The sequence below is a fragment of the Gossypium hirsutum genome, chromosome A05 (assembly GCF_007990345.1).
Source record: "Gossypium hirsutum isolate 1008001.06 chromosome A05, Gossypium_hirsutum_v2.1, whole genome shotgun sequence".
Lineage (NCBI taxonomy): Eukaryota > Viridiplantae > Streptophyta > Magnoliopsida > Malvales > Malvaceae > Gossypium > Gossypium hirsutum.
In genome coordinates this window covers 11,644,838-11,668,576 of record NC_053428.1, presented here as the reverse complement: position 1 = coordinate 11,668,576, position 23,739 = coordinate 11,644,838, and the positions used below count along the sequence as shown (strand labels likewise).

Sequence of the window (23,739 nt, the reverse complement as noted above, 5' to 3'; positions counted from 1 at the left end):
CTGGAGTCAACAGGTATGGGTTCTTCATCTTTGAGCCATTTACTTCAAGCTGCTCTATTTAGACATTTTCTTTTATAAGTTTACTATTAAAAAAAAAATTCCTGTAATTATTCAGCTGGTCAAAGTGGTGATAGAAAACGGACATGATGCATTGGGTATAACGATGGAGTTGAAGAAAGAGCTTCTGTTGAATTTACATGAAGCAGCTTCCACGATGGATCCACCAGAGAATTGGGAAGGCGCAGTACCTGATCAACTTCTATTACAATTGGCATCTGCCTGGAAAATTGAGCTGCAACAGTTTGATAAGTAAATATGCTGGTTTTGGTTTTGGAATCCTGTGTTGTTCTTGCAAACTTCATGATTATGTTACTCTGGTTCGGCGCATATATTTTACATGATGTAAATTTGAAGTGAAAGAAAACTAGCATCAATGGTTGAGGCCACTTATACATTTTTGTATATCATGTAAGATAGTGGCCTCTGATATAAATGTAAATGTACGTCTATTATACCATCTATGCAAAACTAGCATCAACAGTATCATATATTATGATTTGAGTAAATTAATATAAGAACATTAATTATTAAGAATTTTTTTAAATTATATAGTTTAATTAAAATATATTTAATAATAATTATGTTAATTTATATTTTACAGTATCATATATTATGATTTGAGTAAATTAATATAAGAATATTAATTATTAAGAATTTTTTTAAATTATATAGTTTAATTAAAATATATTTAATAATAATTATGTTAATTTATATTTTACAGTATCATATATTATGATTTGAGTAAATTAATATAAGAATATTAATTATTAAGAATTTTTTTAAATTATATAGTTTAATTAAAATATATTTAATAATAATTATGTTAATTTATATTTTACAGTATCATATATTATGATTTGAGTAAATTAATATAAGAATATTAATTATTAAGAATTTTTTTAAATTATATAGTTTAATTAAAATATATTTAATAATAATTATGTTAATTTATATTTTACAGTATCATATATTATGATTTGAGTAAATTAATATAAGAATATTAATTATTAAGAATTTTTTTAAATTATATAGTTAATTAAAATATATTTAATAATAATTATGTTAATTTATATTTTACAGTATCATATAGTATGATTTGAGTAAATTAATATAAGAATATTAATTATTAAGAATTTTTTTAAATTATATAGTTTAATTAAAATATATTTAATAATAATTATGTTAATTTATATTTTACAGTATCATATATTATGATTTCAGTAAAATAATATAAGAATATTAATTATTAAGAATTTTATTAAATTATATATTGTAATTAAAATATATTTAATAATAATTATGTTTAAATATGATTAAATTATTTATTATTGATAATAAAAATCTTATTATAATTTAAATAACAATAACAATAATCATTTACCAAAACAAATTTATGCTAAGGGTATTCTAGTCATTTTAGTTTTTTCTATTATGCTATTACACCTCTATTCCATTCAACCAAACACAAGATTACTATTACGCCTCTATTCCATTACATTCAACCAAACAGTGGATTAGCTATTACACCTCTAATCCAATACACCTCTAATCCCAATACACCTCTAATCCAATACGCCTCTAATCCAATACAGCGAACCAAACGTGCCCATTTCTTTTACAACAAACACTCCGCCACAACCTAAATTTCATTATTTTTAATTGTTATTAACATCTCACCAATTATTCAACAGTTCAATTAATTTATTTTTTTAAAGTCGATAATTTTTAATATTGATTATTTATGTTAAGCTATTTTATCAATTTATAGTGTTGTTATATGTAATTTTAATGGGTAGATCTCTGGTCATTCTTGCTATGTACAATTATTATGGATGAATTTTGTCAAGTTATGTTACGATTCTTTATTTATTTGTGTTTTATATCAGTTTGACTTTATTTTATAATTAATATGTATTAAAATTTTACAAATAAATTTAAGGTATGACAAATATTTTATAAAGTACAGTGAAAAATTAAATATATATATCAATTTAATATTTATTATACATTTAATTCGCTTACGATGTCTTATAAATGATGTATCAAATAATTACATTTATCATTGGATTAAATTTATAGTTATAAATTGTACCCAAAAATCATCTGTCTTACAAGAAAAATAAATTAGATGTGATGGTTTTTTAATATAAATTGTGGAATTGTGTTTTCTTTAGATGGGGTGTGGAGAGAGAAAAGAAATAGGAAAAAAAAAACCCTTTGATTATAGTGAATTATTTGTGTTTCTAAAGTCAAATGTGGAGGACCCCAAAGATTTTGATATTTGCTCCCTCACTTGGGATTGTTGGAAGTCAAGTAATCACTACGATATGGTTACACAATATTAATACATAAATGTAATAAAATTTATATAACATAATTTATTAGAATTTATATAAATAGTTAATGCCTAAAATATGTGTGTAATACATTAAAATATACAATCGTGATACTATCAAATGAATTAAGAATATTTAAGAGAATCATATACTAATAAAAATTAAGAGGTAAACCTTGGAATGATGTTGATTTTGTTGCATCATTATAGGCCTTCCCCATGATATGCATAACATGTGCATCCAAATAATTTTCAAAGTTGAATCAATTATGTCCGTGTTCTTATTTTAGTTACTTAATTTTAATTTTTTTTAAATTAGACACTAACATTTGAATAATTATTGTTTTAGTTATCTGTACTTTTTTTAATTGGTATATTAACATATTTAGTCCTCGACACTTACATATTCTATCAATTTGATCATAATTCTAAATAATTCAATAAATTTAACTTTTCACGTTTATAAATTCTATCAATTTGATCCTCAAGCTTCAAATAAATGCTTTCAACTTTAAAAACAAAGACATCCCACATCTATTAATTGTTTTATTTATGGTTGAAATTATTCAATTCAGTACATAACCCTTTTTGTTTATATTTTTAAGAAGTTGGTGTTAGAAACTAACTAAACGCCATTAAAAATAATAGAAAATAAAAATTTTGAAAATATAATATATATAAATAATTTAATAGTTGTAAAAAAATAAAATTTTACTTTGACTAGCATAATTTTAGTTTTTAATTATTCGGTAAATGATTTGACACTGAATCGAATTATTAGTGATGCATACAACTTATCACGAATTTAAAAATTAAAAGCAAATAATTAAAAATAAATAGAATACATAATAATCTCTTAATTAATTTATAAAATTAAAAAAATCATTATCAATGTAACAAAAGGAAGTTCAATTAATTCTTTTGCATTTTTCTTCTTATGAAAATTTAAATGTGCATAATTTTTCTCATATAATTATTGATTGAACAGTTGGATTTTTTAAAATCCATATTTTTTTAAACCCTAGTATTAATTTTCAATTTTAAAGACCAACTTCAAGAACTATTTTTATGTACCTTGAAGGAAATCCCGTACTGTTAATTATAAGATTAAATCTAAAGTACCTTTTTGAAGATTTTTCCTTTTTCTTTAGCCAAAATTTCATCAATCAAAAAGTTATAAAATATTATATTAGGAAGAAAACTAATGAAAAATGAAATTGAAATAAAGTTTCAAGATAAATTCATTGGTATTGGGAATTGGTTCCGAAAACGACATGTTAGTTGAGAGAAGTTTTTCTTTTTTTTTTGGGGGGGGTTTACAAATTTATAGATGTGAAATGCCTCCGTCTTAAAAGTCAAAAGCTTTGGTTAAGAAGTTTGAGTATTAAATTGATAAAATTTATAAATGTAAAAGGTTAAGCTCATTGCATTATTTAGAATTAGAAACAAATTGATAGAATATGTAAGCATTAAGAACTAAATGTGTTATTATACCGATTTGATAAAAACGCTTTTCGTTATCAATTTAATGACGGATGACCAAAATAGAAGTGAATTCAAATGTTAGTGTCTAAATTGAAATTTTTTAAAGTTGAGTGACCAAAATAAGAATACAGGCATAGTTGTGTGATCATTTGTATAGTTTACCCTAATTTTTATTCCAATTTTGTCTTTATATTGGTCTAATAATAAATAAAATTAGTAAAAAAAAAAATTATAGTTTACATTAACGTATAATTGAGTTGAAATAATAAGTTAACTCGATATTAATTTGGTTAGGAAAAGAATATTTAAAAGTCAAAATTTAAATGGATAAATATTAAAATTATACATAAACATTGATACAAATTGCAATGTTATACATCAACTTTAATTTGGTATAGTTGTATACATCGAATTTTAATTTTAGTTCAATTTTACATTTCACTTATCTATATGACACAATTTTCCGTTAAATCATGTAAAAAATACTGACATGATATTTTATTAAGTTAAAAAACAAACAGCTAAATTTAAATACTTTCCAACTAGATTAAAGATAAACACAATTATTTATCATTTCCTTTGAAAATCTGGTTTTGTGGAAATAATTCTAAATTGAAAAATAAAGAGTATTATAATTATTTTTAACTTCATAAAAAAACTATTTAATATATATCAGGTCAATTTTGATTTCGCCAAATGGTGGAGTAAACCAGTGACCCACAGCTCCAGGGAAGCTGAAGAAAACATCCGATGAGGAATGTCAGATTTGGATTGGGTTTCATTGTTTAGTTTTAAAGGGTAAGTGGGTTTGAGCGCTGGGTTTAATGTTTTGTTTTATTTTTTTTATGAATTTATAAATATATAAGAAGGAAAAAAAAAAACATAGCGAAAGAGAATTATTGTTCAAGACTGTCTGAAATGAAATCCTTCTTAAATTTCAATTTTTAAGTCTTGTATTTATTGCAAGTCGGATTCATATTTGTTTCGGGATTCAACAAATAACTTCATCATCCACCAAGTCTACCAACAATTATATACTACAACAAACTCGAATTTAATATATTATCATATTCTTTCCTTCGAATTTAATTTTTATACTTTTTTTTATTTTAAAAAATTTAGTCATTTTATTTTTCAGATTAAAAAATTAAAGTTCAATTGTTAATACAGTTAAATTTATTTGTATGACATTTTGAAATAAGAAATAAACATTTAGTTGCATGTAAGTTAAATTGATGTTATAATGAATCTGAATTTAAAAAAAAATTAAGATATCAACAATTAAACTTCAATTTTTAAAATTTGAAAAATAAAATGAAAAACATTTCTAAATATATATATACATATACACACTAAAATTTAAATTTACAAACAATATTAACCAAAATAGAAATATATGATAACCCAATATAACCTGCTAACATTACAGAAGCTGTTTTTTAGTGATTTTAAGACATTTCCAATTGAAAATGTTGGATGATGTGCATTTTATGTGGGAAAAAAAAAGAAAGAGAGAGTAAAAGAAGGTCATTGGGATGGATGTTGTTGGGAACTGCATATTTATTTTGTCGTCTGATTGACATGCAAGTTTCTTAATTTTCTTACCATTGAAATACTCTACGTGAAAAATCATTATAGCTATTTATGTGATGTTAATTTCCACAGGCTGGTAGATTCTTGAGTATTTGGATGGATAAAGATGAGGAATGTAGTTTTCTTCTCAGGAGAAGCTCCAAATCCAATAAAGAGAAGAAAAGAAGAAGAAGGTAGGACCCGACAAATTGGTGAAAATTGAAACAAGTTTTTGTTTATGGCGCAGAGAAGGGTTTAGGAGGGAAAAAGAGGTTCTAAAATCTAATTATGGGTTGGTAACCTAAGTTAGAGCAAAGTAATGAAGGGTCGGTCGAGCTCTCTCTCTAATGGGTCCATAAAGCTTCTTCCTCTTTTCCCTTTGGGTGGGTGGGTGGGTTTTATTTGTGCATTGGATGGGACTGGAATATGATGACTGCTTTTATTCATTCCAGTGAATAATTTTATGCCGAGATTCTTAAAGTTTCAGCTATCAAACCACAACATTACATGATGACAACAACTTTCCCCACACATCCTAATTCAACATATTTTTCTTTTACAATCTGTCTTCCTTCATTGCTTGATTCGAGATTAGAGATTCATATAGAGTCTGAAATCTAAATTTTGTGTATGTATATTTTTTTTACCTTTTTTAATATTCTAATATTAAATTCAAATATTGTTATTTGTATCCAAATCCAATTAAATAATATTATTCTTAGGATATTTGAATCCACTCAGATATTCAAATTTAGCAAATCAAAATTTCATAAAATAATGTATTTGATTTTTGAGATTTGAATCCATTTTCTATAAAATTAAAGGAACTTCCTCCAATTATAAAAATAAAATAAAATCTAAAATTTTCACTGAGAAAAAATAATTTATTTATTTTAAAATAACTAATATAATAACAAGAATAACTACTGGATTGGCCGAAAGAATAAAGCCCGTCTTCAAGAGCTCCCAAATTGGGCCTGCATAAAAATAGTTTAAAAAAAAACCCAAATGCTTAAACCTCAGTGGCATCTTAAACTTAAACCCTAACGAAAATCCATCGCCAAAGAAGCAGCAGCGCTCCAAGCAGGCAGCATCAATGGCGTCGCTAATCCGACCCTTAAGAAGAACCCTTTTTTCTGCTTCCCTTAGAACCCCACTCCTTCATCAACACCCAAACTCCACCTCCTTTTCCAACTCCAGAAACTACATCTCCGATATGCGTAAGTCTGCTTTTCAAGACAACATTTTGAGGCTCCTTCGCAAAGAAATCCAATACGAGCACGATCACTGCCCTCCAAAACAAGTATTTTATTTGGCTTTTTTTTGTTTCTTTATCAATTGCTTCGTTTTGGTATTGTACCTTGTTAGAAATTGCACATCGAAATTTGATGCTGAAAATGGGCTTGATTTGATATTCAAAGAACAATGCCTGTTAAATATGGTCACTTTTAAGTACCTTTCTTTTATTGTGTTATACTCTTAAAATGTGTAATTCTAGGAATATAATCGAGCAGGCTCTTAATATGATTTCGTTCTGCGTAAAATAATTAAAAATAAAAACAATACATTTCAAGTTTCAAAGTGTTATATTGGGAAAATTGAACCAAGTAACTCCTCATTCTGAATTCTCACCTTTAAATTGCAGCCCACGACCAGATTCAATTCTTTTACCGTTGATGACCGATCAGGAGAACAATGGATTAGATTGAAAAGAAAATTCGGAGAAAAAGAAGATATTACAATTGATGTAACCATGTTTGACGGGTCTGTTACTGTCCCTGATTCTGGTCAAGTACAGTCTGATGAGCAGCTTCATATAACATTTATTGTCAACATCTCTAAGGGGGATGATAGTGGTGTCTTGGAGATTGTCTGCTCAGCTTGGCCAAATACCATAGAGATCCAAAAATTTTATGCTCGCGGGTGTAATAGGACAGCGAATCATCCTTACATTGGTCCAGAGTTCAAGTATGTTATTTTATCTGTTTGCTTTAAAACTGTTACAGTTGATTCTACAATACACCCTGCGCAATCCTAATATGAAACAATCATTTGCTTCATATAGTTAGTTTAGGTCCCCTGCCTCCGTTACTTTTTTTTTTCTTTTTTATATTTCGAGTTAAACCAGCTTTCCTTTTGCATTCTTCCTCAGCATCTAGTGGAATGGTGGTTATTGGCTTTGTTTCTGACTTTATTTGGTTTATGTCTTCATTGTGGTCATTACAGGGAATTGGATGAACAACTGCAGGACTCACTTTATGAGTTCTTGGAGGAAAGAAGTATAAATGATGAACTTGCAATATTCTTGCATGAATACATGAAAAACAAAGATAAAACTGAGTTCATTAGATGGTTGCAAACTGTCAAATCTCACATTGAGAAGAAATAGAGCAGTTTTTTTTGCTGTGTTCATTTTGACTTGTTGCTGTTTTAGTTAACAAAATCATTACTTGCTATACCAATTCTATCTGTGCCTCCATTACAAGAAATTGTGTTTGTGTAAAGCTTGATGAATCTATTACTTGCCAATATCAACCCAACCATTGAAAAGCAGTGGAAACACGCTGACCAACTGACCACTAGTTGCTACCCCTTTCAAGTTGGATGAAACTACAGGTATAAGTTATGATATTGCGAACATGAAACTAGTTTTCATATATATACACACACTACGTGTTAAGAAATTGATTTAGGGTTTATTGTTATTTTATATGAACTCCTTGTGGATAAATTTTGTCATCTACGTTAGATCGAAATTGTTAAATCATTTGGCTTAGATTCGGTGTTTAATTATTTTATTATTATGGAAAGAATAATCGTGCATGATTTTGAGTAGGTATCGACTTTCGTCCATGTTTAATGGTTACCATGCTTCTTAATAGTTATTTTTTTCATCAACCAATACTTAAAACGTTTATGTAATTAGATAATATATATCCAACACACTTAGGATGCTAACTTTTGAAAGGATTTGAGGCATTAAATCAAATATTTGTTAACATGATAAGGTTTGTTCAGTTAAAGTTCATATAAATATTTGTAAGGTAATGTTTAGTATTAATATGCTAATACTATCATGGTACCTTAGTAAAGTAGTGATTTTATTTATTTATTATCTTATAACTTGGGATTTAAAATTACCATATTTGGTTAATAATAATTGATTGCTGAAAAATTAAAGGTTACCATGTCTATTAATTCTAAAAATTAAAGTCGATTGAGTATTAGTTCGATTGGCAACGTAGGAAGATGGGGGTCTGAATGCATTGAAATACATTATCCTTTATTTATATACTGGGAAGAGGATATGGGTAGTTTTAAGAATTGTGTCAAAAATAAATAAATTTATTAATATTGTAAACAAAATTAATTTAATCTGAAAATATACTATACTATAAAATAAATATAATGTTGATAGTAAGTAAAGATTTAATGCACATATCAATTTTCCTACTCCATAATCATTGTCAAGTAACATCATTTAACGCTTGTCAAAGATGAGAAATTGTAGTGTATAAACCAACATGATATTGGAGTGATCACACTGTATAAAACATTATCTAACAAGAATCCAGCATTTATAATCATTGTTTATCATCCAAATTACAACCCCATTTGCATAAAAATAATAATAATAACGTAAGACATAATTATTTGCTCCTATACCAAAAATTCTAAGCTAATAGGTAAAGGACAAACTCAAAATATCACATGCACGTATAATTAATCAAAATGAGGAAAACAACAATGGATTTGTCTTTAATTATTGGCATATCTTTTGCTTGAATATTTTCACCTAATCTCAGCTAAAATGATAGCTTCATGTTTTTCATACATCGCTTTCAAACAAAAGAAATCTGAAAGTGTTTCTTAATTGAGAGGCAAAATTCAAAGGTGGGCAGTTAATTATGTAAGTAGGATAAAGGCAATCCAACACCAGGATTTGACAGTCCATCCGATTTCCACCACGTGGCTCGGGAAATAGGGGCTTTCCTTTTCTCAATACATATAATTAATTAGTAATTAAGACTGGGGATTAAACTGCTTGTCAATTTATGAAATCCCGTCTTAATGCGAGTTTGAGGTTTTCCCATCACAATTAACAATGAGGTTTTTTAATTAGTTTACAACAAGATTCTAGGAAAATCATGTTTTGTAGAATAATCATTGATTACCCATCAATATCAAATTTGATATGATGATATGGTCACTTGGTAAATAAGATTTTACCCATCATTTAATGTTGGAAACATGATGTGATTGGATTTGCATAACTGTATTTAAATCCAAACAGTTTAGTACTACTGCATCTTTTTTTTTTTTTGGGTATAAATACACATCTTTTTAATGATTATAATAACAATGTTTAATTGACTTGCATCTTATAATCTTAGCTAAACCTGATAGCGCCATCTTACATTTTTCACCCCAATAATCCCTCCAACGGAGATGGTCTATTATTTCAACTGCAAGTGGGTCAAAAATATTGTCATTTGAGACAATTACAACCACCCTATATTTACACACTTAGTGGACCATAATAAATAAAATATTAAAAATGACAACCTAAAAGTAATCCTACACATAGTTTTTACAATCAATGTTTTGGGCCATTATGTTTCCCAAAGCATCAATGACTTGATGATAGATTATGCAATCCTAATTATGGATTTTTAAACCCTCTGTTTTCTTTCCCCCTTAATTGGATATTTCATCAAATTTGAATTCCGAATTAGTATGAAAGAAGGAACATTAAAAGGATTGCTACTATAAATTACATTAACCCTAATTGACAACAAAATAAAATTTTGGATCATTTTCATGGAGTAGGGAAACACAAGAATCTAGTTCAAATGCAAAGTGTGTAAAAGCAATCTTTAATAGCTCAAGTACTCGCCTGGCATAATAAAGCGCTAGCTTGACTCGGTTATTTTATGTACATGTTTGCAGCAATGATAGATTCCAATTCTATCATTTGCATTCCTTTTCTTTAAAATTAAGATGTCTTGGAGTCATATGTATATATATAAACTCGTTTACTTGTTAACTAAGAATCATCTTTATATTAAAATGGATTTCTTAGTCACATTATAGCGCTTAAGGCAACATTGAAGTTCATTTCAAGCCTTAAATTAAGTTGTATAATTGGGAAAGCTTTTTTTCTCTTTTTCCAACTTTTAGATTTGGAAATGGTATAATCTCATCAAGCCTTCTATATCCAAAATGCATTTACAAAAAATCCAACTAAAAAATCAAAGAAAAAAAAATCTAGGAAGAAGAAGAAGAAGAAGAAGAATGAAAGTAGAGTAGCTACTTAGAGCTTCAAAGACAGGTCAAGCTTCAACTCATCTTTTTTGTTGTTGAATTGGTTAACTGTATCCCACCAATGTCCATTCATTCCCTCCGTGGCTGGACCAAACTTCCCTACACTACCTTGGAATCTAGCAGTACCATTTATCCCCTGCAGATTGGAAACATGCCCGACTGCCCTTGTTTGATCAACAGGTCGTCTAGACCATCCATTGTGCCCATAAACATGCGCCGATGGAACTAAAAATGGCTTGTGGATCATGGAGTGCTCTTGAATTCCAAGCGCCTTATTGAAAGAGCCATACAAAGGAAGTGAAGCCAAGCTAGAATATCGACTAGGGTGTGTATTAGGGTAACCGAAGGCTGAAAAAGAGGCCGCCGCTGCCCCACCGCCGAGCCGCTGCCCTCGTTTGGCTAGTGTTCTTTCACGTTTATGTGCATTTTGGTGGCCTCCCAGAGCCTGTGAGCTATAAAATTTTCTTTGGCAATAGTTACATGAAAATACTCTAGGCTCAGTTTCATTACCTTGAGGAGGCAGTTCCGAAGAATCTTGATCACCCGACAAGTCCGCCTTGAAACAGTCGATGAAATTGAGCTCTGGGTTGGATTGATCTCGACTGGAGAGGCGCAGATCCAACACGAGATCATCATCATCACCTTGGTGGTGGGTTGCTTCTTCTTTTGCTTCTGCTGCCGGTTGTTTATCTTGTTTGAGGGTCGTATTATCATGTGTTGAGGTTGTGAGGGTGGCAGCAGGCGAGACGGAGATGATGGTGGAAGTTTCAGAGAGAGATGGCTCTGATGGTTTTGGAGGCTCCATTGCAGAATTAAGTTGGTCGTGGGGATGAGGGAAGGAAAGGGTTTAATTAATAGGAATAAGAGATGTTAACTGTTGAAGTTTTTTCCTTATTAGTAATAATATAATGCTACCCAGCAATCAAAACCTCTGCAATATATTTAAGGTTTTTGTCTTAAACTGGCATCATATACTTTACAGTTGCAAGGTCTTAATACTATACGACTATTGAGAGAGAGAGACAAAAAAAAAAAAGGTAAGGAAAAGGGGAAAGAGAAGAGCGGTTAATTAGATGATGTGTGTTTTATCCCATCATTTAAAAGTCATCAACTTGTACGGGACGAGATTATACCATTTGAATTCCTATCAAATAGATATTAAATAAAAATTTTAATAATTACTTAATATAAGTCAAGATAACTTATTATTATTAAACTAGAATTTTATATGATGCAATATCATTATTTTTTATACTAAATTTTAATTTAATATATTCAAAATTAATATAATAATTTTATTATATTATTTTATGTGAATTGCATTTTAATTATGCATAAGTTTAATATATTCTTAATTTCATAAGATATATTAAATTATAGATTGATTTTTTGATATTATAATGAGTCCAACTCAAATTATTCTTAAAAAAAATGAATATCTAGATCCGAACTTGAATTTTAAATTATAAGCTGATTAGTTAATACATAGAAAAATAAAAATTATAATATATATTTCTATACATAACGAAGGTGGGTGAAGGCGGAGCAAACTAAACCTGCTTCTGACCCGCACCAACAATTTTTAATATGAAAACTCAATTTGCCTTTAAAAAGGGAAATCGACCCTTCGAATTCGGGCCAATAAACCAGTTGACAGATGCTGTATGACCAATACTGAGGAAACAAACAAGTGCAGATCAGCTGTAATATATGCTGATTGAACTTTGGACATATATATATTATATTGCAAAAATGGGACGGTTTATAAGCTTGTTTAATATCTTAAGGTAAACAATTACGATTGCTTAATGGTGTTACATCTAATGTGCCAAAAAAAATACAATTTATTTTTTAAATACTAATTCCATTAGAAGAAATTTAATTTTTAAATTGTTACACCAATATATAATTAAAGCAATATGATGGAATTATTTTTATGTCTTATTCATATTCATTTAATGATCTATGTAGATTAATCATTTTACATTTTGTGATTATCCATCTCAATAATATTAAGGTTCGAATATAATTTTTTTCTTTGGAGTACAATATAACATATCGTTACACGCAACACTTATTATACGAGGTTTAACTGTATATATTAATATCTTATTAATACATATTTTTGGAAGATAATATGAGGCACCTGATAATTGATATAAATATGAATATTCTTTGATGGTTTACAAACAAACAAAGGAACCTAAAGCGAAATAGTTGACAGTAAACTGAAACCACATTGGTTCTTTAGAGGAAAAAAATTGTTATTTAAGTTCAATTCCCATGTTGAAGCAAAGTTGGTATCCTCCTTTTTTGGGTGATGCTGACTCCATTTATTCACTTTATTTAGTACACTACCACTTTCTATGTAAATTGTTGTACTGCCAATAATTTCATTACACTCCAACTTTGGTTCATACAATACTGTAATGGTTTATAACTACCCAGCAGTTGGAATAATTACATGTGCCAGATTTTAAGTATGAGTAATTAATGAAAAAGACTAACATGAAATTGGATATGTATATATATATATATAATATATAAAAGAAGAAAAAGGGATAGGTATGATTATGTAAGGATTGAACCCAGTGTAGGAGTGAAAAATACTACGTATGAATTGAGTGTGTGTATGAATATGATGGAGGGGATTTGGATGATAATAGTTGAATGTTTATTTTTAGAAAAAAAGAAAGTGTTAGGTAAGGTTGCTACATTTGAAAAGATGGAAAAGAATCAAAGTTTCTCCTGCAATCACATCAAATCTATTTATACAAATAAACCCCAAACAAATCTCTAAATACTACCCCATGAAATGATTGTTTTAGTATTAGCAAATAGCAAACTATCCTCCACTTTTCGCCAAGTAATTATCCTGTAATCATAAAAAAAAAGGATTAAAATACAAAAAAAAAAAGTCTCTCATTCGCTCATATCTCACAATTTCCTTAGAGCATAATCATTTGACTAATGATAGACAAGTAAGACCTAAATTTCATTTTATTTCTCCCTATTGCTTTTATCGTTTTCCTCTTTTTTCATGAAAAAGGAAAGTGAGAATAAAAGATTAACTAGTGTCGGTATCACCAAATTTATTTCCCAAACAAAACTTATGCTCATATTTAAATCAAAATAAAGTTGAAATTAAGAACACGACCAAATTTACTTTAATTAGTTTCTACACTCAAAACAAATCATCAAATATTTCATTTTTAAATTTAACTCAACTATCCAAATCAACCCCACAACTTTTTACAATAACATGCATTCTAGCTCTCTATTCATTGCTTTCAGTAATTTATGAGTAAAGAGAGAGCACACCTCCTTTTTTTTTTCCTTCTCTAGGGCTCATCTGCCTACGCACAAACCCTAACCAGCTATAAACTTGCAATAGAAGAAACAAATTAACAACAATAACAACATTACATATAAGGTAAACTATTTTGTAGGTTACTCAAGCATTAAGTTTTTAACTACGATTGACTGTATATATCATACTATGTTTACACTTTTATTTTGGCCACTCTTTTTTTTAAGCTTTGAGCGAAGTACAAAATATTAAGAATTAATCTAAAAAATTGGTAGAAACTAAAATAGTGTATTACAAAATTTTCAATTTGTACTTATTTATCTCATTGCCGAAATTTAAAAGAAAAATCAATATTGAAATTTAAATTCCAAAACATCAAAATCAATTAAATAAATAATTGAAATTTTTTCATCCCTTTATAATTTCAACTGATTTGTTACTATAATATTAAAATTAATTTAATTTCCCTCTAAATTTTAAAATTTTATTTTATGTTTCCAATTTATCCTTAACGAAATCAAGTATATTAACTTATATTTAATAATTGCATGTGGTAATCAAATTTCTTTTGATTATATAATCTTGAATCTTCAATGCTAAGCTAAAAGAAAAGAAAAGAAAACCATTACAATTAATTAAATTAATTGCTTGTTCTTTGTTTGGGTAAAGAAGTAATGGAACAAAGTCTAGGTTTTATTTGGCAGAGAAGATAAAATTAATTAATTTAAATTAATTAAATGATTTTTCTTTACTTTTAGCTTAGCACGAAAGATTCAATTATATAACCAAAAGAATTTGAGTTTCGTAAACAATTATTAGAAATGAGTTTTTTGAGTTTATTTTAATTTGGAAACACAAAATAAAAATTTAAATTTTATAAGGACATAATATATTAATTAATTTCAATATTATAGTAACAACTCGTCTTGACACAATCAAGGGATAAAAATATTTCAATAATTTATTTAATTGATTTTGATGTTTTGAAGTTTAAAATTTCGATGTCGAAAAAAAATTTAGAACTTTCGGCAAAGGGATAGACAAGTACAGTTTGTCAAAATTTTTAATGCACTATTTTAGTTTCTACGTTTTTTTCACTTTAATCTTTATAATCTTTTTACCTCAGCTAATACTTAAAAAATATATATTTTTTGGGTGACCAAAATGAAAGTGTAAACATGATGTGACATATACAGTCAATCGCCATTAGAGATTTAACACTTGGGTAGCTAAAATGAAAGTGCCTTAAAAGTTAGGTGACGAAATTACAAGAATTTCTTTGAGGTGAAAAATTAATTTAATAAACTTAATTATTAAAAACAATAATATTGTAAAGAAACAAATAACAATTCTTACATTAATACAATAATATATACTTTTAAAATGTATATAATGTGCTAAATTGAACATATAAGCTTTGATTTTGTTTCTCTCTATATTTGTCCCGTAATTAAATCATTATTTTTTTTAAAAGTTTCACTATTATAAATATAGAACATTTACAGGTACAATAAATGTATAAATATATGTCTAATCTATTATAATATAGAATCAAATCAATACTAAATATAAAGGATGAAGAACCAAAAAAATCTAAACAAAACCTACATATGATAAATGCATATGGTGAAACTGAAGACCCACACATCATAACTAGATACAATGAAATTTGAATTTTGATACTTAATGACGTGTAACACCCCAAAATTTTAATTTTTGATTTTGTGTATGTGTGACACACAAGTGTGTATTTGCTTCAGTGGTTCAGTATTCTAGATGTGTGTAAGAGGTCCCAAGTTAAAAAAACAAGCATTACTTGGGCAAATTTTGTTATTTTTATAAATAAAGCCTTAACCTTGTGCAAAAGGCTTAAGTTTAATTGTTGGTAAGTTTATATTAGATTGGGCCTGCTGGTTTGGTGATTAAGTGGAGTGTTGGATGTCTTGTGTTTAATTCTCTGTGATGGCATAGAGACAGTATTTTTGCTCCAATTTCGGCTAAGAGTTGTGTTGGGACAAAATTCTAAGTAGTTGTGTTTTAGGGGGTTAATAGGGAGTGATTTTAGGAGATAATTGGGGAAAAGTTATCAGAAAATAATCTGATTATCTTTTTGTTGTAAAATAATAATAATAAAGTTTCGGTTTTCTCTCCAATTCCTCAAACTTTTTTTTCTCTCCTCCGCCGGTTCTTTCCCCTAGTTGCTGCCGAAATTTCCATTTTTTTCTTTCTTTTTTTTCCAATTGATTCGATTGTTCATCATTGGTTGTGCATGTTCGGTAAGTAACAGTTTTGTCTATTGTTAATAGTTCTTGGTTAATCTCTAAAAGGGGGATTCCTTTTTAGTGTTTAGGAGTTAATCAAGGGGCTGGTGGTTTTGAATCAATGCTGTGATTGTACAAAGTCATGGTTACTTAAGCGAGGTAAGGGTTTTGTTAGGTTTTTAGTCAAGTTCCTTTCGAAATTGGTTGATTAAAAATGAATTAAGTGATTAATCTGGAGATATGTTGGTCGATTTTTAGGTTTTGGAGGCTTAGGGGTGCTTACGCATCAGAAACGATACTAGGTGTATACTCGAAACACAGAAAACGAGATTCAGTGAAAAGCCAAAATTGCTTGCTGTCGAGAAATAAGAGAAAATGATGCGAAAAAAATCGTAGAGAAAGGAAATAAGGGTGTTATAAACTTGGAAATCAACATTTTGCATTAAAATAATTCTGGACAGCAGCGATAGTCTGACTTTGAAAAATCACCAAAAATAGTGGAAATTGAGTTATAGGTTGAATAAAATATGAAATTAAATTTTATTAAGTCTAGTTTTTCATGGAAGAAACAGTGTCAGCAATGGAATTATAAATTATGAGATATAATAAATTTTGTGAGACAATGTCAAAATGATTTTGGGTTCCCTTGTTCTAAATTTGGAAAATCATAAAAAATTATAAAAAAATAATTACAAGCTTAAATTTAAATGTTTAAATCCTTAATGAGTCTATTTTCAAGAGAAACAAATGTAAACCTTATCCAAATTCCGTACTAAGAGATAAATTATTTTTAGTAAGGAAAGGTTGAAGCTGTCAAACAGTGGAATAGGGATAAATTTGGAGATTTTACTGTACTTATTTGATGAACTATAAATTCTGAAAATTTTATGGTAGAAAGGTATTTGAGTCTAGTTTCAAAAACATCAAGTGGATCTTAATTTTGAGTTCTATAGATAAAGATATAAATAATTTAGTGACAATGACTCAAGTAGACAACTTTGAATGAACGTATAAATAAATAGTGAAAACATATATGAATATTTAGCTAGCATGGGTTACATTAAATGTAACAGCCTAATTTTCAGTAGTGTCGGAACAGTGATTCGAGATCACTAAATCCGACAAATGAGTAGGAAATATTATTAATTTAGTGAGTATAAGTTAAATGTGAAGTTAGGAAAAATTTTGAAATAGTGAAATGTACAAATATATATATTAAAATAATTAGAATTGAAAACGAGGTATCGAGACCTCGGGAATTTTAAATCGAGCCATTAAATATTTTTATAAATATTTATGGAGTTTTAATAAGTTAGTATTAAAGTTTCGTCAAGAAATTTTAAAGTACTGATAGCTAATTGAACAAAAAGGACTAAATTGTATCAAATGCAAAATTGTGGGAAATGATTAAATAGCTTAAATGATAAAAGAAAGAGGGTTTAAAAGGAAAATAGACCCAAGGTCTATTTGGGCTGGATGGCAAGAGCATGAAATCACCAAGAAAATAAGGGCAAAATTGCATAATTGCAAAATTTACTTAATAAAGCTAGGACTAAAGTGGAATTATCTAGATTTCTCTTTATTTTTCTGCATTCTCATCAGAAAAAACACCATGGAAGAGTTCCCTTAAGCTGGTTTTTCATATTTTTACTGCAAGTAAGTTCAATTCTTGATTATTTCTTGAAATTTTTGTGTTTTTGTGACTTTTACAACTAGGTCCATTTGTTGAATTCATTAGTTCTTGATTCTATGAAAGAAATTGAAAGTTTCTATGAATATGTGCTGGAAGTATATGATGATTTGATATAGAATTAGAGCTTTAAATTGTTTATATGCTGATTTTATTGAAAGAATTGAATAGAAAGTGAATGTTTGGGACCTAAATTGTAAAAGAGTTTGAAGTTAGAGTTTTATGTGGAAATTTTGAATTTCAATAGTTATGAAATAACTTATAATGTCTAGGAAAAGTATTAATTGAGAAAATTAGTTTAATTGAGGGGTTAATTAAGTAAGGACTGAATTGTATGAGCTGTGAAATTTGAGGCAAAATGAAAATCAACATTTTGCACTAAAACAGTTTTGGACAGCAGCAATAGTCTAACTTTGAAAAATATCCAAAAATTGTAGAAATCTAATTAGAGAATGAATAAAATATGAAATTAAAGCTTATTGAGTCTAGTTTTTTATAGAAGAAACAGTATAAGCAATGGAATTGTAAATCATGAGATATAATAAGTTTTGTGAGACAATGTTAGAATGATTTCGGGTTCCCTTGTTCTGACTTTGGAAAATCATCATAAATTGGATAAAAATAATTAAGGGATTAAATTTATATGTTTATAATCTTTAAAGAGTCTATTTTCAATAGAAATAAGCGGGAACATCATCCGAATCTCGTATGATGAGATAATTAATTCTTAGTGAAGAAGGGTCGAAACTGTCAGACAGCAGAACAGGGGCAACTTTAAAGAATTAACTGTACTTATTGGATAAACCAAAAATTCTGAAAATTTTATGGTAATAATATAAGTAAGTCTAGTTTCAGGAAAAATTAGCGGATCTTAATTTTGAGTTCTGTAGCTTAAGATATAAATAATTTAGTGACTATGACGCAAATTGACAGTTTTGAATATACATAAGTAAATAGTGAAATTATTGATAATGTTACTTGTTGCATGTTATATAAATTAAGGATGTGGAATGGAGAGTAGGAGGAGGAAAAATATGTATGAATATTCATCTAGCATGGCTAATTTGCATGTTTTAGGCTCAGGGACTAAATTGAATAAAAGTAAAACTTTATGGGTAATTTTGTAAAAATATCAGAAATGACCAAATTGCATGAAATGGATTATTTTATTATTTAAATTACAAAATTGAATGAAATTATTAATTTAGCTCAAGATCAGGGAAAAACATGTTTTAAGGATTAAATTGAAAAGTGTTGAAATTATGGAAAATTCTGACATTTTATAGAATTCATAGGTTGTTATCAATTTGTGTGAAAATAACGGCTGGAAATAAGGATTAAATTGTAATAATTTTATTTTATTTTAACCTAAGGATGAAATCGTCATTAATTAAAAGTTTAGGGGCAAAATGATGATTTGTTTAGAGCATTAGTTGAATGTATTATAACATGAAATAAATGAAAACGACGATCAAATTTCTTTATAAAGATCCGGATGACTTGAATACGAGACTTGAACGTTTAAAGAAAAGATATCGGATTAATGAAATATCTGATAAATGAATCGGTAACTCTGGTAACGCTCCGTAACTCTATTCCGGTGACGGATTCGGGTTAGGGGCGTTACATTAAAAATGGATCACACAGCCAAGGCCAATTTGGGCCGAGTGGGCCACACGGGCGTGTGGGCCCACGGGCAGATCACATGGGCGTGTGAGCCCATTTTTACCTAAATGTTTCTAAGGTCGCACGGGTCGCCCAAGCCGACTGTGAACCTACTGTAAGGTCGGTAAGCGCTACTTAGACCCCTAAATGTGTGAAATTGACTAATTGATATTTGTACTGAGCATGTTAATATTTGAACTGAATATATGTATTGAAATTGCATAATAGCATATCATCCATTGTATGTTGCATTGCATTGGGTTGGGGGTTGTTATTCGGAGGAAGTGTACTGAAAGGCTTTAAGCCTAATTTACTAGCAGCTTAGCTGCAAACTACTGTTTTGTACCGTATTCAGTACTACTTGAAGTATAGGGATAGGTGGGTTGATTATATCCCCACATGGAGTGTTGGACGTATATTGTAATAGCCTAAATTTTCAGTGGTGTCGGAACAGTGATTCGAGATCACTAAATCCGACAAATGAGTAGAAAATATTAATAATTTAGTGAATATAAGTTAAGTGTGAAGTTAGGTAAATTTTTGAAATAGCGAATAGTGTACTAGAAATAAAATTTTTAAAAATTAGAATCGGAAATGAGATATCGAGAGTTTGAAAATTTAAAAACGAGCCATAAATATTTTTATAAATATTTATGGAGTGTTAATAAGTTAGTATGAAAGTTTCGTTAAGAAATTTTAAAGTTTCGATAGTTAATTGAATAAAAAGGATTAAATTGTAACAAATGTAAAATTATGGAAAATGATTAAATAGCTTAAATGATAAAAGAAAGAGGGTTTAAAAGGAAAATAGACCCAAGGTCTATTTGGGCTGGACGGCAAGGTGCATGAAATCAGCAGGAAAATTGATGAATTAAGGGAAAAATTGGAATATTGCAAAATTTACTTAATAAACTAGGACTAAAGTGGAATTATCTAGAATTCTCATTATTTTTCTGCATTCTCATCAGCAAAAACACCATAGAAGGGTTTTATTAAGCTGGTTTTTCATATTTTTAATGCAAGTAAGTTCAATTCTTGATTATTTCTTGAAATTTTTTGTGTTTTTATGACTTTTACAACTAGGTCCACTTGTTGAATTCATTAGTTTTTGATTCGATGAAAGAAATTGGAAGTTGTTATGAACATGTGTTGGAAGTATATGATGATTTAGCATGGAATTAGAGTTTTAAATTGTTTATATGCTGATTTTATTGAAAGAATTGAATAGAAAGTGAATGTTTGGGACCTAATGTTGAAAGAGTTTGAAGTTAGGGTTTTATGTGGAAATTATGAATTTAAATAATTGTGAAATAACTTATAATATCTAGGTAAAGCATTAATTGGGAAAAATTAGCTTCATTGAGGGATTAATTGAGCAAGGACTGAATTGTATGAACTGTGAAATTTGGGGCAAAAATTGAAATCAACATTTGCACTAAAACAGTTTTGGACAGCAGTAGTAGTCTAACTTTGAAAAATCACCATAAATTGTATAAATCGAATTAGAAGATGAAAAAACATGAAATTAAAGCTTATTGAGTCTAGTTTCTCATAGAAGAAACAATGTAAGCAACGGAATTGTAGATCATGAGATATAATAGATTTTGTGAGACAATATCAGAATGATTTCCGGTTCCCCTGTTCTAACTTTGGAAAATCATCAAAAATTGGAGAAAAATAATTGGGGGCTTAAATTTATATTTTTAAAATCCTTAATGAGTATATTTTCAATAGAAACAAACATGGACATCATCTGAATTCTGTATGAAGAGATAATTAATTTTTAGTGAAGAAGGGTCGGAATTGTCAGACAGCAGAACAGGGGTGACTTTAAAGAATAAACTGTACTTATTGGCTGAACCAAAAATTCTAAAAATTTTATGATAAGAATATATATGAGTCTAGTCTCAGGGAAAATTAGCGGATTCTAATTTGGAGTTCTGTAGCTAAAGATAAAAATAATTTAGTGACTATGGCACTGATGGACAGCATTGGAATATACATAAGTAAATAATGAAATTATAGATAATATTACTTATAAGCGGGTTGAAGACGAAGTCAATACTGATAAGTGAATGATTTTACAATGATAGATCGAGAACCCGAAGCAAGTCGAGGGAAATAAAAAGTAGCTGATTAGTCCCTGAACTTTCACAAATTTTGCAAATCGACCCAGGTAAGTTCATATGGTTGAAGTTTAATGATTATATGTTAATTTTATGAATTATATAATGTAATATGTATGATGAAATATATTTATTGATAAATAGAGAATAAAATAACAACACGAAAATCGAATAAATTATTAAATTGAGCGGAATGTCGGATTTGAGTACTTCTGATCAGTGACAAGTGATAAGTGGTAGCCGCAGCTACACTTATCTGATCAATGATAAGTGACAAGCGACAAGCGACAAATGATAAGTGGTAGCTTTAGCTACACTTATCTGATCAGTGACAAGTGATAAGTGATAAGTGGTAGTTTTAGCTACACTTATCTGATCAGTGACAAGTGATAAATGTGATCAGTGTTAGACCGTGGCAGGACTATGACTTCAAAAGGTGATAAGTGATCATACACAAGACCATAGTTATACTATGGCAAAGTGAAAGTGAAGTACTCAATTTTCCGTAACCATTCCCTAATTTGGTTAAAGAATGATATGTGACAAATGGGCCCAAAAGAATTAAAGGAAATGGATAAGTAGTAGTAAGTTTATACAAGGGAACTCACCAATGGCTGTGGTTGACAGATGAACTTAATAATTGTGTATATTGTATAAGTGTATAAATATTTGGTAAGATTTATGTTTTATGCCTATGAACTTACTAAGCTTCTATAAGCTTACATGAGTGTAATCAATGTCTCTTGTAGATTGACGTGGAAGTATACGGAGGATCGGATCAACACAGAGGATCACACTATCCAGATTATCTCCGGTAGCTTTTGTAAATTTCTTTTTGATTTATATAGCATGTATAAGGTTTGATGATTATATAAATACTAAGACTTGTTTAAGAAATATACATTAAAGTAAAGAATGATGAATATGTTAAATAATATAATTATAATAGTAGTATAATTTGGTATCAAATTGATTGAAATGAATAGGTTGGTTGGATTGGTCTCGGTTTTAAAATTTGCAGGGAATGTTAGATATTTATAAAGGGGTTATATTGAGCAAAAAAAAAACTTTGGGATTTTGCGAAAAATTCCCTATGGTTTCGATTTAATTCTGGTTTGGTCTCGAAGTATGTTTTGGGCTTTGGAGGCTCATCTAAATGACGCCATGACATGTTTTAGTAAATGAATAGTATTTAACTCGTATTAATGGAAAATTAATTCGGTAAACTCCTGTAATGCCTCCTACCCTATTCCGGCGACGAATACGGGTAAGGGGTGTTACAGATATGGTGTGTAGAGGCTGGTTAGGTAGGATTTTGCTACTGCATAATTGTTACTGCTACTGATACTGTGATGGGCTAAGGCCCTACTGCATTTTTGGCACTGTACTGAGATGGGCTAAGGCCTAAACTGTCACTAATACTGAAAAGGGCTTAAGCCCAAAACTGTTCAATTGTGCATTGTGAATACTGATTGTTTGTTTGTTTCTGCGAGATTACATACTGAGTTTACGTAAACTCACCCTTTTTGTTTAATGTGCATAGGTAATCCCCAGACTTAGACGGATTGGTGCGACGGAGGACTTAGCGGTGCCACAGTAATTTTTGGATTTTGTGGTTTTGAATTTACGATTTATAATTAGATTATTATTGATTATTTGGGTTGTAATTTAAGGACCCTCTAGGACTTTGGTTTTAAATTTGGGTTTTTATTTATTTATTTTACTTTATGGATTTATACCTGCCGGTCGTAGGAAATTCGGTTTTCAAAAAGTTACAGTATTTTCTAAACTCATAATCACTTAGACTGTTTTATTAAAGCTTTTGTAACGAGGGATGTTTCAAAACAAATGTTTTAAATGAATAAAGACGACTTCCTAAGTTCTAATGAAGGTTTACTAAAGATAATAAC

General features: G+C 28.8%; 2 protein-coding genes across 2 annotated transcripts; one reads left to right on the top strand and one right to left on the bottom strand.

Annotated features, from left to right (window-relative positions):
* Positions 1-6,425: 6,425 nt before the first annotated feature.
* LOC107958451 (uncharacterized protein At2g39795, mitochondrial) lies at positions 6,426-7,981 on the top strand. Its single transcript, XM_016894225.2, has 3 exons — positions 6,426-6,755; positions 7,098-7,420; positions 7,679-7,981. The coding sequence occupies exons 1-3, from the start codon at positions 6,549-6,551 to the stop codon at positions 7,839-7,841; spliced, it is 693 nt and encodes a 230-aa protein (XP_016749714.1). The 5' UTR covers positions 6,426-6,548; the 3' UTR covers positions 7,842-7,981.
* Positions 7,982-10,647: 2,666 nt separating this feature from the next.
* Positions 10,648-11,748, bottom strand: LOC107958452 (zinc finger protein 1). Its single transcript, XM_016894226.2, has one exon. The coding sequence runs from the start codon at positions 11,580-11,582 to the stop codon at positions 10,767-10,769; it is 816 nt and encodes a 271-aa protein (XP_016749715.1). The 5' UTR covers positions 11,583-11,748; the 3' UTR covers positions 10,648-10,766.
* Between the last annotated feature and the right edge of the window lie 11,991 nt (positions 11,749-23,739).